This window comes from Candoia aspera, chromosome 5 (genome assembly GCF_035149785.1).
Source record: "Candoia aspera isolate rCanAsp1 chromosome 5, rCanAsp1.hap2, whole genome shotgun sequence".
Taxonomy (NCBI): Eukaryota; Metazoa; Chordata; class Lepidosauria; order Squamata; family Boidae; genus Candoia; species Candoia aspera.
In genome coordinates this window covers 60422722-60438952 of record NC_086157.1, presented here as the reverse complement: position 1 = coordinate 60438952, position 16231 = coordinate 60422722, and the positions used below count along the sequence as shown (strand labels likewise).

Sequence of the window (16231 nt, the reverse complement as noted above, 5' to 3'; positions counted from 1 at the left end):
CAGTAGTATATATATTGCTAGGAACAGCTAAGATACTACATAGAACCCTCAAACTCCCAGGCCTCTGGTAGAAAGCCTGAGGTTGAGGAAAACACATACCAACCATAGGGGTGAGAAGGGAATTTTTTTTAATGTGCTAACTAAGTAGCTGGTTATGGCTATAGTTGGAATTGTCAGAGAAATCATCATCTGTGAATTCACATGCATAGGCTACAAGCTTCTGCAAAGACCCACTGGAAACCTCTACAGTTAACTGGAGGTTTTGATGGAAGTTACCCCTTCAAGCATATCATACATGATTGGGAATGACTCATGCTGAGTATGACACATTGGATCCAAGAAGAAAGAGTGGGGGAGTCTTACACAAGGAAATCCAGGAGCAGGTTGTATGAATTCACTCAAGAAAAATAAAACACCACCTTCTGTTACAGGTAAGTAACCAATTCTTCAATTTTGTAACAGATTCTATGCTTCCCATTCATGGATAAGTAGCTAGTTTATTATGTGGAATCTCATCAACATATATTGACCAAAGAAAGGACTGTTCTTTGGCATAATTTTGATAACCTAATTATTTGAAGGAAAGTTGCAGATGTATCTGACACTTTCCTAGACTGAGTGTGGAGCCAAAGAGGACACTGCTGCTTAACCAGCTCAAGGAAAGTATTATAGTTACTATTATCTATCTGGAGAAGCACTGGGAAGAAAGATAAGCATTCAGAAGGCCAAAAATATCTGTTTATTCCTTTGAAACAATGCCATATGGTCCAAGAAGGCAAGCACTCTTTCAGACACTGAAAGAATGGCATAATCTTTTCATTATGTTGAGGGATTCAGGGAAAAAGTAGGCTAAATAAAGCCCTAATTCATGTAGAATGCAAAGCCAAATTTTGGAAAAATGGGAATAACTATTTTATCCTTATGAAAAATAAAGAAGAGATTATTTCTACATGAAGCGCCTAACTTTCCTGTTTGGTAAGCTAATGTTACAGATATCAAAAGTGCCTTTTTCATGATAGGTGAAGAAGGGGAACAATAGTTATAGGCTTGAAATATTTTGACATTTATTTATTTAATCAATCAACTTAAATGGCTGCCCATATTGGAAATGTGACTCTAGATGACTAACAACATGTAAAACTAATTTTTTAAAAAAATATATTGGTTTTTCAAAAAACCGATATTAACAAAGTACAGTGGCTACTGAGAATAAACCCAGAAAAAACAGTTTAAAAAACCCTTCTCAACAGGTCATCTAACCTTCCATCATCCAGGTCCTAGAGCACATCCAGATCTCCAGCACTTTATAAAAGGTTGGCAGGGTCAGGGCCAAACTAATTTTGGCAGGTATGGAGTACCACATGGCAGACGCTGTATCCCATTAGATGACTTCCTTTAATTGAGGGAACCTGGAGTTTGCCCCCCTGGTAGAACTAGTGGGATGGGTAGAAACAACCAGATAGAGGCATTTCCAAAAATAACCTGGCCTTAAGGCTGAATCGTTCCTCAGTACAGATATAGAAGCCGAATAGATCAAGGAAGTGTTGGAGGCATAATAATCACATTCTGAAAGATTGGCTTAACACTTATGGAGAGATGGGGTGGATTCCCTAGTTCAACTGAAGTAGACTCTCAAAGTGAGCAGGCCCTGAAGGTACTGGTCTCCCCTCTTACTGAAACAGCGATGACCTTTGGACAAGAGGCTGTGCAGAGCTGAAGCTTTGATATGAGATCTGCCTTGAACGACCAAGATGTCATAATGATGCAAAAACAATGCTAGTGTTGGATTCTTTCTGGAAAACAATGAACATACTTAGATGGAAAAAATGTGGATGGAAGGCCAGTACTTGTAATGAACTACATCAGCTTATGTTTGGCTGTCCCAAGAAGTATGTGTCTATTGATTAGGGGCATGATAAGACTGATGCCATGATCTGTTCCAAAGGGCAATGAACATTAGTGAGAAGATATAGTGGTGACATAGACTGGAGAGAGATAGCGTTCAAACAAGGTGGCCAGCTACAAACTCTATCTCAAAACATAGGCAGTGAAATGTCTTACCAATCATTTGGTAAGTAAAAAGTTATCTGGAGAAAGAAGCCACAAAGGAGTTCTATCACAGATCTCTAAACTCAAGACCTAGGTCTGTGGAGAACCCATGGCAACTAGGGAGTCCAGATTGGTGAATCTAGCAATGGGGGAACTGGTAGAGTGGATCTGGAGAAGGCCAATATCAGGGAGGTCACAGAATTATTATTCCTTTTCTTTTTAACCAGCTTAGGGATGAGCAGGGCAGGCCTCCTGGAAAACTTTGAACTTTAATTTAGTGAGTTCCCTGGTGCTGATGGAAATGGACAGAGGCCCAGGGATTTCCTGCAGAAGATGAGGAATTTGAGAACTTTTGAAAAAGGTTGTGTGACTCCACAGGCAACTTCTGAATTCTGTAGGAATTCTGAAGGAGCTATAATAGCTTTTCTAAGGGTTTGTTCCCAAAGAATGGCTTACAAACATATGAATAATTGTGTTGAACTTGCTTAGTAAACACTTGGCAGTCCTTACAAGAGTCTACTACATGACCTTCTCCAGAGCAAAAAAGACAAATCTTATGTCCTTCTATGGGGGAGGAGGTTGTTTCAACACTAGCACTTGCAAAATAGGTCCTTTATGGCCATAAGACTGAGACCAGACAGAGGGTAAGGGAAAGGACAAGAATGTCATTAATTGTGTATGTATCAACCATCCTACCGCATGCTCTGAGTAGATCATGCAATATTATTATGCCACTGGGAGTCGTACAGCATATAAGATGATGATGATGATGATGATAGAATGTCTGTGGATATTCACATAGTGATCTGACACCAATTGTCCTTACTTTGACAACATTTTTTTAAAAATCCTGCTGTGAGGATTTTTTAAATCCTCTATTCTACCACACTATTCTAGGCACATACAAACATTTGCTCCTCATTTTTAAGCAACTAAAATTCAACTAAATATATACTTTCTAGAGTATTTTACAGTTGCCTTTTGTAGTAATGCACTTTGTGTTGTAAAATGTATATACAAACATTGTATATGTAAATGAAAGTTTCATAAAAATGACAAATATATGATTTTAATGCATGTTTCCAAGTTTCAATAATACAATTATGATTTAAAACATGGAAAACTGAAATAGACTAGAAATAGACTGCTCTGCTCTACACACGGGTAAAGCCACATCATGCTGGAGGCAATCTTTTCTTTTCTTCTATCTTTTGTCCATGTGAGATGCAAAACTTTTTAAAGTTTATGGAAATCTTTATAGATGCCAAATTAGTTGCTGACTGGAGAACAGAGCAGGAAATTCTGTGGAAATACAAGGTAGACTGTTGATTGGGATTGTTATTATTTATTAATATTTGTTTTGGAATTTACTGAAGTTTCATGGAAGGAACAGAACAGCCAGATCTTTGCCGAGTTATATCAAACATCCCAAAATAAACCTAGTCCAGATTTTTTCTCCTGAATTTAAAGAAGTACTTCCTATATCTCTTTTACTTTTGTAAACTAGTTCCGGCTTAAGTTTCCTGTTTTTAGTCATATAGGTAGTTGATCCATTGCTCTTTTTCACATCCCATACATATGAAACTACCCAATAAAATAAAATTATGGAGTAACATTTCCTTTCAGCGTTGCTTCCATATGGTTATGTTAGCTGGTAAAATAACTCTATTGGCTTGTGTAGGATGTCATACCGAAATATTTTTAGTTACTCCCTTTAATATGTATGTTAGGCAATTGATATCACTTGACTCCCAAATATTTATCATTAGCATTTTTTGCATTATTAAATGTATGAGGAATCACACCAGCATACTTCTGGGAAAAAGTTCTAGGCATGGGAAATAAAAACAATAATCAAGTACTCTGTTACTTCAAAGTGAAACTTCTTCCCTTGGACTGAATGCAGAACTTGGAGGCAATAATTATTAAAAAAAGGCTGCCACAATTACCTCTAGGAAAAATCATCCTGAATGTTAAGTGAATTTTTAAAGAAAAGCCTTGTTTAAATGAAAACAAAAACGTGTGGCAACCATGTTAAGTCTTTTAAAGAGTGGTATAACTCATGAGCTTTCACTGTAGCGATTTTGAAAATGACATAAAAATCTCACAAGCATCGCTTAAAATAACAAGAAAATGCAGTCTTGAAACAACTCTGTAATCCGAACAGTGCTAGAATTTGAAAGAAGGCCTCAAGATGAATCTGGTTCATGGGCTACTCAAAGCCTTGCAATTGTTTCAATTGTTTATGAATCTCGACCTTCATAATGCTAAGAAAATGAGCTGTCTCTTAAGGATATTCTTTGCAGATACGTCACACATTCTGTATTGTTTCATGGCACTCGAGCATTAAATATCCCAGAGGTAATCCACCCTTATTTTAACGGCTGATGACAGATCCAGGGCCTGAGCAAAATCAGTTGAAGGAAAGGGAAGTCTTGTCGGAAACAAGATTAATCTTGTAATGAGTGTTGGGGCCTGATAACCCATCTGTGCAGAGAACTGCTTTAACTGAAGGGCAGTTAACCTTCACCTGACAAGTTTTGTCCAACTGTTATAAACAACTTTAAAGACAACTTCACTTTTGTAAAAGCTACACATCTGAAGTCTGAATAATAGGGCTGCTTTTGTGTTTAACAGGTCGCCAGTGTTGATCCGGGGTGTAGGAACGGGATAAATGATTTCTGAACTATATTTTAAATATTGGACAAGCAATTAGTATATTTGGGTAATGAATACATTCATACACATACACACAATCCAGTTTAAAATGAATTAGAGGTTGATTGGCTTCCTTGAAAATACTGAAGTTTACAATATCATTTATCTGGAGCCCATTACACATCTCATGATTTACCCATATTGCCAATTATGGACAATTTAACAAGACTTTTTCTTAAACTACTATGGCAATGGTTGTGATATTTTATGTGTCTTTTTTTTTTTTTAAATAACAGTAAAGTTTATTAAACAATTCCACAGTGGTAACTAGGCAAAGGTTTGTCCTTCCCAAAGTTCAGGTAACATTTAATTGAATTGCTTGTTGTAGTATATATCATAATATTCTACTTGTTTTATAGAATCATATACTGTATATTATTTAATTCCATGTAATGTAATGTAATGTAATGTAATGTATATATTTCTATACTGTAGAAGCCTTTTTTAACAATTATAACAACATGTTCCTCTACAAAAGCAGTCATTATTTATTACACTATAATATATAAACCAACAAAAGTTTATATAGCAGGTTTTAAAAATTTGCTAATTTCTGACCATTTCTGTTGAATAGAAATCCATTCTTTCTAATGAATTAAATATGAATAGACAGGAAGTTCCAATTGAAAAAACTTCCTTTAATGACAACCCCTGATCTGATGAGCTATCAGAATAGGAAATGGAGACAGGAAATATCTGTCTACAGGCTTGTTATCATTATCACAAGTGTTTTGCCAGTATATTTACTATTTAGCAAAGTGGTAAGTACATTTTTCTAACAAAATATTTTTTAGCTCTCGAGAATGACAAATGTCCGCAAAAAATAGAGAACTATTTTCGTCTTCTGTCTCCTTTCACCCAAGTAACAGATTGATTCCAATTGTTGTATTGACACCTTACAGCATTCCTTTCCAACCTACTGCCTTCCATATAGGTTAGATTATAATTGTCATTACTGACAGCTCACACTTTTGGAGCATACCACATCTGAAATAGCTACATTATATGCTCTATTGGAAAAACAAATGTAGTAAGCAAAAATGTCTGCAGAATCAGGAGAAGAAAATCATAGCTGAGCAGAAAGGAAGCAGGAATTGCTTGCTATTACTTCCTTAGAATTCTTTATATATGTTCATACATAAAGAAATGAGTTCATGGCTTAGCAGGATTGTCCCTGTTGACCTCACCTCAGTCTTGCTGCATTCACCTGAACCCATGAAGACAGTCTATATGTGGTCAAGTTATGCACATTGGATTCTGCAAAATGTAGCAAACACCAATCATACAGAAAGAGACTGTATTTGTATAACTTCAGGAAAAAGTTAGTTATACTATTCCAGTTTGCAATAACCAAATTAAGTCCAGGATTTGGTAATAGCTATATTTAATTCCTTGTTAAAGTTCAGGTATTGAGCTATGTTTCTATCTCATCCTACTAGAACTGGTATTAGGCAACATAACCAAAGTATTGACTTAATTAAACTCCAGATTCTCAACCAATCGGCATTAAAAGAGTAAGGCATTTTGGCCTTTAATATACTATCCTTTCTACACAATATTTCAGAAACAAATTTGTCCATTAAAAACTAGGCCACTCCCTTCAGGGCATAATTTTCAGTTTTTACTTTCATGTAAATTTATATTTGAAAACTCAGTCAAGATGTGTTCTTCATAAAATTAGGCTCATTGGGCAGATTTTTTTTATCACTTCAGACAAATCAGTTTCTTTTAAAAATATCAAAAGATGTTTGAGAATACTCTATTAGAAAGGCAACAAATATGAATGCAGTTATTTAAGTGCTGCTGATACTAATCATTACACACCCCATTGAGCTTCATAAAAATGGCTGCAGTCGGGCAGCAACTATAGTAAAATGAGCTATTCATGGTAATGTGAATTGTTAACCATTGATCTTTCTTTTCTGACACAACACATTATAATAGCTTGGGGGGTGGAGGAACAGCTGTGGAAATAATATGGCCAAAGAAATGCATTTCTGTGTTCTCCTGTAAAGGGTAAGCACCTGGATAATTCTCCCAACTACTGAAAGGAAAAAAAAGTGTTTTGCTTTGGACAGATTTATCCTCAATACGCAATGTAAACATCTTACTCTGTTCAACCATCATCTACTACAAATTAAGAAACAAAAGAGAAGAAAAGCTAATGTGCAGAACTGATGCACTATATGCATATTATGGGCCAGCCAACTGGTCACATTTAAAGTGAAAATATATCCTAGCACAGTGGTTCTTAAACTGTTTGACCTAATTACCCCTTTTCCCGGTCTTGAATAATGTCATTACCCCCCACAAAAAACCCAAATTGTGTTGTTTTACACAAGTATCTTGGCGGCAGCATCCCAAATTGGATTCTCAACTCACAAACAAGCAATTACAAATTGCTCCATTACCCCTGGGATATGCCCAAATTACCCCCTTGGGGGTAATTACCCCCAGTTTAAGAATCACTGCTGTAGCTAAAACCCTGTTTGAAAAACTGTACATATCCATTATGTGGTAATAGAATAGAATACAAAGGAGTATTAAAGGATAGAGAAGAGCATTAAAAGGACTACTATAGATTTAATCATTGTTACAAATAAATTCTTCTTAAGCAGGACTCAAGTAATAAAACGGTAGTGCTTTTATTGCTTCAGCATCTGTTCTTCAACTCCAAAGCTATAACACATAAATAATGGCATAAAATGATTTCATCATGCTTACTGCTGTAGGCTACAATCTAAAAAATAGATGAGATGTAAAAGAATCCAGTCTAAGGTTATCCAGAACTCCCCAAATGACCAATCACGACACAACTAATCTACAACTCTCAGCTTAACATCTACAAAATATGAGATCAGAAACTTTGAGTTACAGTAATAAGGCAATGGCTCTCAACCTGTGGATTAGAGACCACTTGTGGCCTGTGAAGTAATTCAGATGATTCCTTGGAATAAGGTAAAGCCTCAGGATGAGCTCAACTCCTGGTGTCTATCTACCTTACTTGATAACAATACAGAAGTGCTTTCCATTTTCTTCTTCCAGGGTGTTTTTTCAACTTCCCAGTCTAGCCTACAGCCCTGCAATTTCCACTAGTTTCCTAGCCAAGTACAAATCCTGCTGTTTTTTCAAGATTAGCCAGTTGGCTATGTGCTGCCACCTGCTGTGGGTGCCTATATCTATATTTTTTTAAATGCTCAAATCAAATCAAGTTTATTACAGCTGTAAGGCCAGATACAATCAAGATATCTAGTAGTAATTATTTGATTTGATTAAATGCTCAACATTTTAGACCATAAAGGCTTTCAGACTGTTAGCATTCTTGCTTGAAATCTCATGATAATTGACACTCTTGCAATATTTTAGCCAATTAAAATTTTAAATTAAATTCATGTTTATTTAATTTGGAAAACTGCTGATGTAATCTAAAAGAGATCATATGTACTGCTATCCTGGTGGTTGTTGTATTACCAATACTTGGCTTATGTAATGGTCCTAAAATCTTCTGATGATTATGTAGTGGTCCACATAAATGAACACAAAACTGGAAACCACTGGATTAAGAGCATTTTGCATAAATAATCAAGGGAATAAAATACACTGGAAAGGGAGATGAATAACACTTCTTTAGAATTTTTATATGTTCTGTTTTCAGGAAGCTGAATAAAAATATGAGCCAGGCACATCAACTCCAATGGTGATACAGTGTTAAAAACTCATAGCTAAACAAACTGTATGACATAAGCATGACAAAAGCAGGATCAATGCACTTTCTCCATTTCATCTCAAGCCCTCCCTTCCAAGAAAAGATATGGGTATCCAAAGAATTCAAACATCCTTGGTCAAAGAGTATCTAACAGTCATTATTATTGCAATTAGCAAGTAGTAAGGCATAACATTTATTTAATAGTAGAAAAATGTTTCTTTTTCTTGAGGTACTGATAAATATGCTCCTTGCACATAAATAATAAATCAGAGTGAAATGAAACTCCAGTGAAGGAAAATGAGGGAGGTTGAAAGCAAGTGAAGAAGAGGACCACATTCCAACCAACCTCTCTGGCTACAGCACTGCACTCTCTCAAAAGTGCAGCTGTGTGTGTTCTTTGGAGCCACACTAGGAGAGTACCACTGTGACATCTACTAAGCCTACAGTACTCCACTAAGTGTGGCTCCAAATGGAACATTTTACACATCTTACACAGCTGAGCTTATTCTATTTATGGGGCTAGGCAAGAGACAAAAGAAGGTGTAATAGAACTAAGACTAAATGACAAGGCTCTTGTCTATTTCTATAGGATGTTTAATTGTATAGCCAAATGTGTTCTATTTCTGATACCTTCACCTTCGACATATACAGCTATAGTTTGAGGCATCATCAAACATTAACCCCTGTAAATAGACACAGAGAGTCTGCATCATTTTATAAGTAATATCTGTATGAAATACCTTTTCAAGCCCTTCTCTTGGAGACCCTGGGGTTCTGCTGCGCTATTTCACCCTTCATTTCTAGCTCTGATGATAGAGTTGAAAGTTCTGTTTGGATTTACATAACTTTGCAATACCATTGTATACAGAAAACTTGAAGAGATGAAAAAGTATTTTACTATGATGTGCAACCCTGAGTCAATTAAGATTTACCTGTATCTGTGCCCTGATCGTATATGTTTAAATGCACATTTACTCATGCATTTTATTGGGAAACTATCTCACTGGCTAACAAAGAAGGACTGATAATTCATCAGTTTCTCCCACCCACCCAACTGGTCTATATTAATTCTGGCAAAAATTAAGAGGGAAAAAAAACAAAAAATTGCACTCTGCCTTATTTTGTATTTTGTAATCATACCTGTTGAATCTTTTTCAACATGGACATTGAAATATATTGCACAGATTCTTTTCTTCTAAATATGCCAACATTTTCAGGAAAAGAATATGGTAAATATTAAATAACCATTACAGTTATTATTGAATCACAGAGCATATCATATTGACTGGGCATTAGGTGGAAATACATAATTATGTAGAAATACACATTTTTGTGACAATTGTATTTCAAATATTCTCATTATAAATATGCAGACACAATCTCAGCAGAGCATCTCAACCATAAAAAATGAAACTAGCAACTGAAAAATGACTGTATATGTTCTGATATAGATTATGCGGTTTAGCTATCCACAAATGTAATCAGTACACAGTATATCCATTACTAAGTAAAATCACATGCTATTATAATGTTGTAATTGCACTAATTTACACTTTTTTGGACATATTTACTTTTGATGCAGACTGGTCAGAATTTTCATGTTTCCTTAGAGATTAATCATAATGCTTTCTTGTTATAAACCAATAGCCTTAAATATGATAAAATAAGAACACGAGCTGCTGAACATCCCACAGTAGAGATTTATTTTAATTAAAGTAAAAGTATTTAACTCCTGTTGTCATAAGCCAATCACTATTCCTGTATTCTCAAAGTACATAAAACTATACATTGGTAGCAAAGTTGACAGATCAAATTCTGATATATAATATTATTATAATAATTGCTAACCTTTTGCTATATTACGAAGTATGCTTGGAATAAAATGATTAAAATAGATAAAGATATGTCATCAATTTTGCTACTTTTAATAGGTATTGTTTTTTAAAAATACTCTGAATTGTCAGATTGGTCAATTTGATTTACATATTTATTCAGTGTGCATAGGATTAAATAAATCAAAAAGCCCAATTTTTCACTAGGTTTTCCTTTTATGATATTCCTTTCCTGATATTACTGTCCTGAAATATTCATTTTAAACTTAATTTGAAAGACGTTGAACATCTTTTCCTTGGGAATAAAGTTCATACTCCTGAAACTATCCTACTTTTGCTATAAGGCATTTCACTCTTTTAATATTCTCCTATCACTGTGTCCATGTTTATAAAGTAAAAATATTTTTTTTAAACAAAACAATACTGCAGTGATCACAGAAATATAACCAGTATTTGAGAATATTAAACATTTAATGAAATATATTAAATGGCCTTATAAAATGAAATGAACTTGTCATTATTATTATTAAAGAAAACTTAAATTACTTGGGCTGTAATTCTAAAAATCAATTAAAGCTAAATAATGTGCAATAAATCTAGTTAGACTTATCCCTTAATAAATATGCACAGGATTCTGCTATCAATATTATAGTTTTGTTTCTAAAATATAAACCTCTAGTTTTAGAAAAAGATAAAAAATATTAATACCATTAAAATAAAATACCCCTGCAGAGCTTTTCATGAACATAAATCCTAGTTCTTCTTGTTAAATTAAAATTACGCAAGGTTTTTTCCTTCAGCAGATAATCAACACTTACCGTCACATCTGTAACCATAAGCTACAAGCTGTAACTATAAGTGAATTCTACACAGATACAAATAATGTATTATTTATCTCAACAACAATATAATCCAGCCCCAGGAACATTGTCATGCTGAGCAGCTATTTTAAAAAGCTAGAATAATGCTAAGAAACTGGAGTCACAAACTTATCACAGAATTTTATTACGCCCCACTTTAAAAAAAAAGTATATCTTAAAAGAACAACCTTCATAATTCTCAAAGCACAAAATAATTTTGATAAAATATTATTTCAAAATGATGTCCAAATTATAATAAAATTTCAGCTTCAAATCAAATGTTGAGAAGAATTCCAAAATGTGTTATTTAAATTCTCAATAATTACTTTCTTCCCTGTTTGTCAATCCAGAGCCTAATTCAGATGCATATCCAAATTTGTTCAAAAAATGATTGCAACAAGAATATTCAGGTCTTCCCTCCAAAGGCTTTGCAAGTATAATCCACAGCACTGAACAGTGAATTTAAAAAAAACACCCAAGTTTTTCTCAGTTTCAAGTTTTTAAGCCTTGTGGACAGGGAGTAGGAAAAAGGAAATTTACTAAGCAGTACAAAGGAAATCTTCTTGTCCTCTATTGTGGCTGTGGGGGTGTTGCCCAATTCTACCTTACTGCTGTTTAAAAAGGAAATTTTGACAAAAAAAGCACAATATAAAAAAGGCTAACCATAAGGCATTCCCTTTCTTACCTTAATAGTGCTCGCCATAATGTGATCTAGCTTATTGATCGCTAATAATTGTCAATAATAATTATTGCTTCACTCTGACCAGAAAGAAGTTTTGATGAAGTTATTTAGAACGGATGAGATTGTGCTAACTCTGGGAAATGAAGTCAGGCAGTGGCAGGAAGAGGTTTCTATTGGTCCCGGCTACTGCAGTTTGAAGAAACAGGATATTTGGGAGCTAAGAGATAAGAGGGCCTAAAACAATGTTGTTTTTCTTGACGATATGCAGCTACAAGATTTTTAAAAAATGTCAATTGGCTATGACAGTGTTGGCAGGTGCGATATGACGTGCAGTAAATATGGTCTAACACACTGAAGCAGGATGCAGATGTCACATGAACTGGGCCAAATTTGATATAAGCCTCCCCACAGGATTAAATATTTTGGGCCAAATTTAGATTGGGCAAGTGGCTGTCACCCACAAATGTCAGTGGATGCACTAATATCACTGAACTAACTTGCAACAATTAACCTGTGAACGAAACCAGCTGCCTTCTATGCCAGGTCAGGCTTTTTGCCCACTTTTTGCAACCTGCTGACTCTAATTGGCAACAACTCTCCAGGAGCAACAGAAGGGAAAGGCCCTTCCCATCACCTGCTCCATGGAGGCAGAGAAAATTATGCTGACTTTCAAAGGTTTGTGTAGAATACAGGCGAAATCTCCCTCAAGTCAACTCAGTTCCCAGTTAAGTTCATGGATATGTCAGTAATATTCTTGGCAGAAACATGGAAGTTATTTGCTTTTGCTTTCTTCCAGGATATATTTCAACTTCCCAATTTAACTTACAGTCCTGAGATTTGCTAGAGCAAATCTCTCCCACTAAGACTCCCCAGATGAGATTGGTCAGATGCTGTGATGGTGCCAGTGTTCAGTAGTTAATTAAAATTCTTACATTTCCCTTTGCATAACAGTATTGACCAGGACCCTGAAGGCTGCCATTCCTGTTCATCTAGAATTCTTTCCAATCCTTTTACCAGCAGTGGTCATAGATGGTGTCTGTAATTTCTTCTGTGCATTGAAGTAACATGTGAAGTCTCTGTGAGAATGTATCTGTTCACCTCTTGTGTTGCATCCACATGTGTTCGTGTGTGTATGCGCACTGGGAAGCATGGAGTGGGTTGAATGTACTTAGGTCTGGGTCACGTGACCAGGAGGGACATAGGATGAAGGCTAAGAATGGAGCAGATGCCAACATTCTAAGTTGCCCGTCAAGTACCTTTCCTATAGCAGTATTTTTCAAACTTGGCCTGGGGCATTATGGGAGTTGAAGTCCATCCATCTTAAAGTTGCCAAGTTTGAAAAACACTGTCCTAGATGAATTTTAGATTATTTTTCAGGAATTTCTTTTCTCTGCAGTCCCCAGCTTGATGCAGCCCATACTGGGACTCGATCATGTCCCCTGCACTAAAAATGGTTCCATTCTGTTTTACAACTCTCACACAATCTGATCCTGTCTGATTCTAGGTTTGGAGAGCTATCCTGCTGATGAATGGATAGAGAGACAGAAAGATAAAATGCCAAGCTCCTTTGCATATTTTATTTCCAAACTTTCCATTGAGTCAGAAAGTATAAAAAGAGAAATAAATATAAAACCAATCAAATATCATTAAAATCTTTAGGAAATCAAGACAAAATATGACACAGAAAAGGATTATGAAAAGGTTTTATTTGTTTGCAGGGCTTATGTGCCACTCCAATCAACTGGAGATTGAAATGGAGGATATGCATAGAGAGCTATAATTTGGATACAATCTCTGAAAAGTCTCTTGCTCTGGTAGTGCTAGTGAGAAACCATCATTCAGTCTAAAAATCATGAAGCTGACCTATTATTTTGAGAAAAAAAGAATTGTTTTATAAAATGACTGCTTCTGTGATTTGATTTATTTATTTATTTTGATGATTCTTCAGCAAATTTATTGGGCATAATTGCCAGTAAACATAATGAGATTTATTACCTTTACTTTCCAATTCCCTCTTTTAGTCCAAAAAATAAAGATGGTTGGGTTTGCTTTTAAATAAGATATATTTGATTTTTTGCAATCTATTCTTACTATATTGATTTACTGAAAAAAAGCAAACCAAAATACATTATAGTTAATGTGAGTTAAAAAAAACACGTTGATATCTATTTATTTATTTATTTTCATTTCAAGATAGGCCCAGTGTCAGATGATATGGGCATCTGAAGGCATTACAAGAGAATATTTATCAATTATCAGAGCAAATCATCCAATTTGCTGAGCAGAGAAGGAAAGCTAAAGCAATGGGTAACAGAGATGAAGCAAGGAAGCTAAATGTGGAATTTGAACACAAAGCTAAAAAAAACAAAGAAAAATACTGGAATGAGCATTGCAAAGAAGTGGAGGAAAGAAACTGAAAAGTACACACTAAAGATATTTTTGCCCAAAAAAGTAAACTTGCGCACTATTCACTCCACACAAAGGAACAATAGGGTAAAGAGAGAGGAAAGAACTGAAATAGATGGAAGGAATACATTGAGGAACTGTATATGACTAGTAACATTCTTCAATCATGTAACAAATACAAGCATAGTAGACCCAGAGATACTGGTAGACAAGCTAACAAGAAAAGTCCCTGGAACCAATAGAACCATCAGAATTGCTTAAATCAGTACCAACAGCAGCACTTTCAAAACTGTGTCAAAAATACGGGCCACCAATGAATGGCCAAAGGACTGGAAAAGATTAGTATTCAACAAGTCCCAAAGAAGGATGACACATGGGTCTGCTTGAACTATCACATAGCAGCCCAATCCTATGATAGCAAAATTTTGTTGAAAATAATACAATTAAGCCCAATCATGGAAAGAAGCGAACGTGAAGTACAGGTTGAGTTTATAAGATGAAAGGCATTGGAGACCACAATGCAAATGTTTCATAGATTGTAGAACATGCACATGAATTCTAAAAAGATGTATATTTATGCTTCATCAACTTTCAAAAGACTTCAGTTGCACTGAATATGAAAAATTATGGAAGTACCTGAAAGAAGTAGACATTCCAGAACACTTGATTCAATCAATAAAAACACTGTACAACAACCAAGAAGCCACTATCAGAACAGTATATGATAGTGACTGGTTCAAGATTGGAAAACTTATGCAGAAGAGTGATATTCTATCATGACTTCTATTCAATTACAGGTAGTGCTTGTTTAGCGACCACAGTTGGGACCAGCAGCTCTGTCATTAAGCAAAGTGGTCACTAAGTGGGAAATCATGTGACTGCAACTGTGCTTTCCTTTTCCCCACTCCCCTGTCCTTTGAAATGATCACCCCAGCACTGGGATAGGGAGCTTGAAACTGACAAGACTAATCAGTTTCACACCTTCTACTTTTTTTTGCCTTCTAACCACTCCCCCACTCTTTCCAATGCTCCCTGCAGGATTGGGATAATTAGCAAGCAGAGAATTAATGTTTGTATTTACATTCATTGGAGAGGAAGGGATTCCAAGACAGTAAGCAGGCATACAATGGAGAATACACATCGAAAGGAATGTGGTGGTGCCAGCAGCCCCTGAGCACACCCAGTGTATTCCCTATTGTGTATCTGCTTATTCTCTTATAATCCCTTCCTCTCCAATTTCTCTGCTCTGTTGCAGAGGGGAATAAGCAATTTCTGTAGGCAATCTCTTCTGTGTCTCACCCATTCCCTCCCCACCACTTGCAGAATAGAGAGATTGGAGAGGAAGGGATTCCAAGAGAGTAAGCAGCACACAATGGGGAATACACTGGGCTGTTTGCATTCTGCGGTGCCATCACATTCATTCTGATGCATATTTCCCGTTGTGTGTCTGCTTACTCTCTTGGAATTCCTTCCTCTCTAAACCCTCCACTCTGCAAAGGGGTGGGAGGAAAGAAAAACAACAGGTCAGGCTCAGGACAATGTATAGAGTATAACAGTGAGCATGTGACCGAGGGACGCTATGAAGATCATAATAGTGGCAATTGGTGGTAGTTATTTTTTCAGCACCATCGTAACTTCAAACAGTTGCTGAATGAGGCAGTCAGTAAGTGCAAATACCTGTAATATACAGAGGATGTTTGAAGAACTTTAATTTAGATGAAACAGAAATTGGAATAAAGATTGGCAGCAGAAGCATTAATAATCTAAGATATGCAGACAACACCACTCTATTGGCAGAAAATAAAGAGGATATAAAGCAACTTATCCTAAAAGGCAGAGAGTGAAAAACCTGGACTTCTTTTAAACTCCAAGAGGACTAAGGTCATTTTGTTGGTCTCTGACATACATACATACATACATACATACATACATACATACATACATGACAACAGCTGGAAATAGTAATATCAAGATAAAG

At 35.6% G+C, this 16231-nt stretch overlaps 2 protein-coding genes and 1 long non-coding RNA gene across 8 annotated transcripts in view; 2 read left to right on the top strand and 1 right to left on the bottom strand.

The window, feature by feature from the left end:
- Positions 1-11973, bottom strand: part of ERG (ETS transcription factor ERG) — a 49486-nt gene extending 37513 nt beyond the window's left edge. For both annotated transcript variants that reach the window (XM_063305351.1, XM_063305352.1), the window contains exon 1: positions 11851-11973. In XM_063305351.1, coding sequence (XP_063161421.1) covers positions 11851-11868 — 18 coding nt within the window. In that variant the 5' untranslated portion in view covers positions 11869-11973. The remainder of the gene's footprint in view (positions 1-11850) is intronic.
- The window catches only part of KCNJ15 (potassium inwardly rectifying channel subfamily J member 15), a 136295-nt gene that overhangs the window by 102066 nt on the left and 17998 nt on the right, over positions 1-16231 (top strand). The window lies entirely within an intron of this gene.
- On the top strand, positions 3310-14320 carry LOC134498936 (uncharacterized). Its single transcript, XR_010068076.1, has 3 exons — positions 3310-3366; positions 13566-13661; positions 14041-14320. It is a non-coding gene; the product is annotated as an uncharacterized LOC134498936 (long non-coding RNA).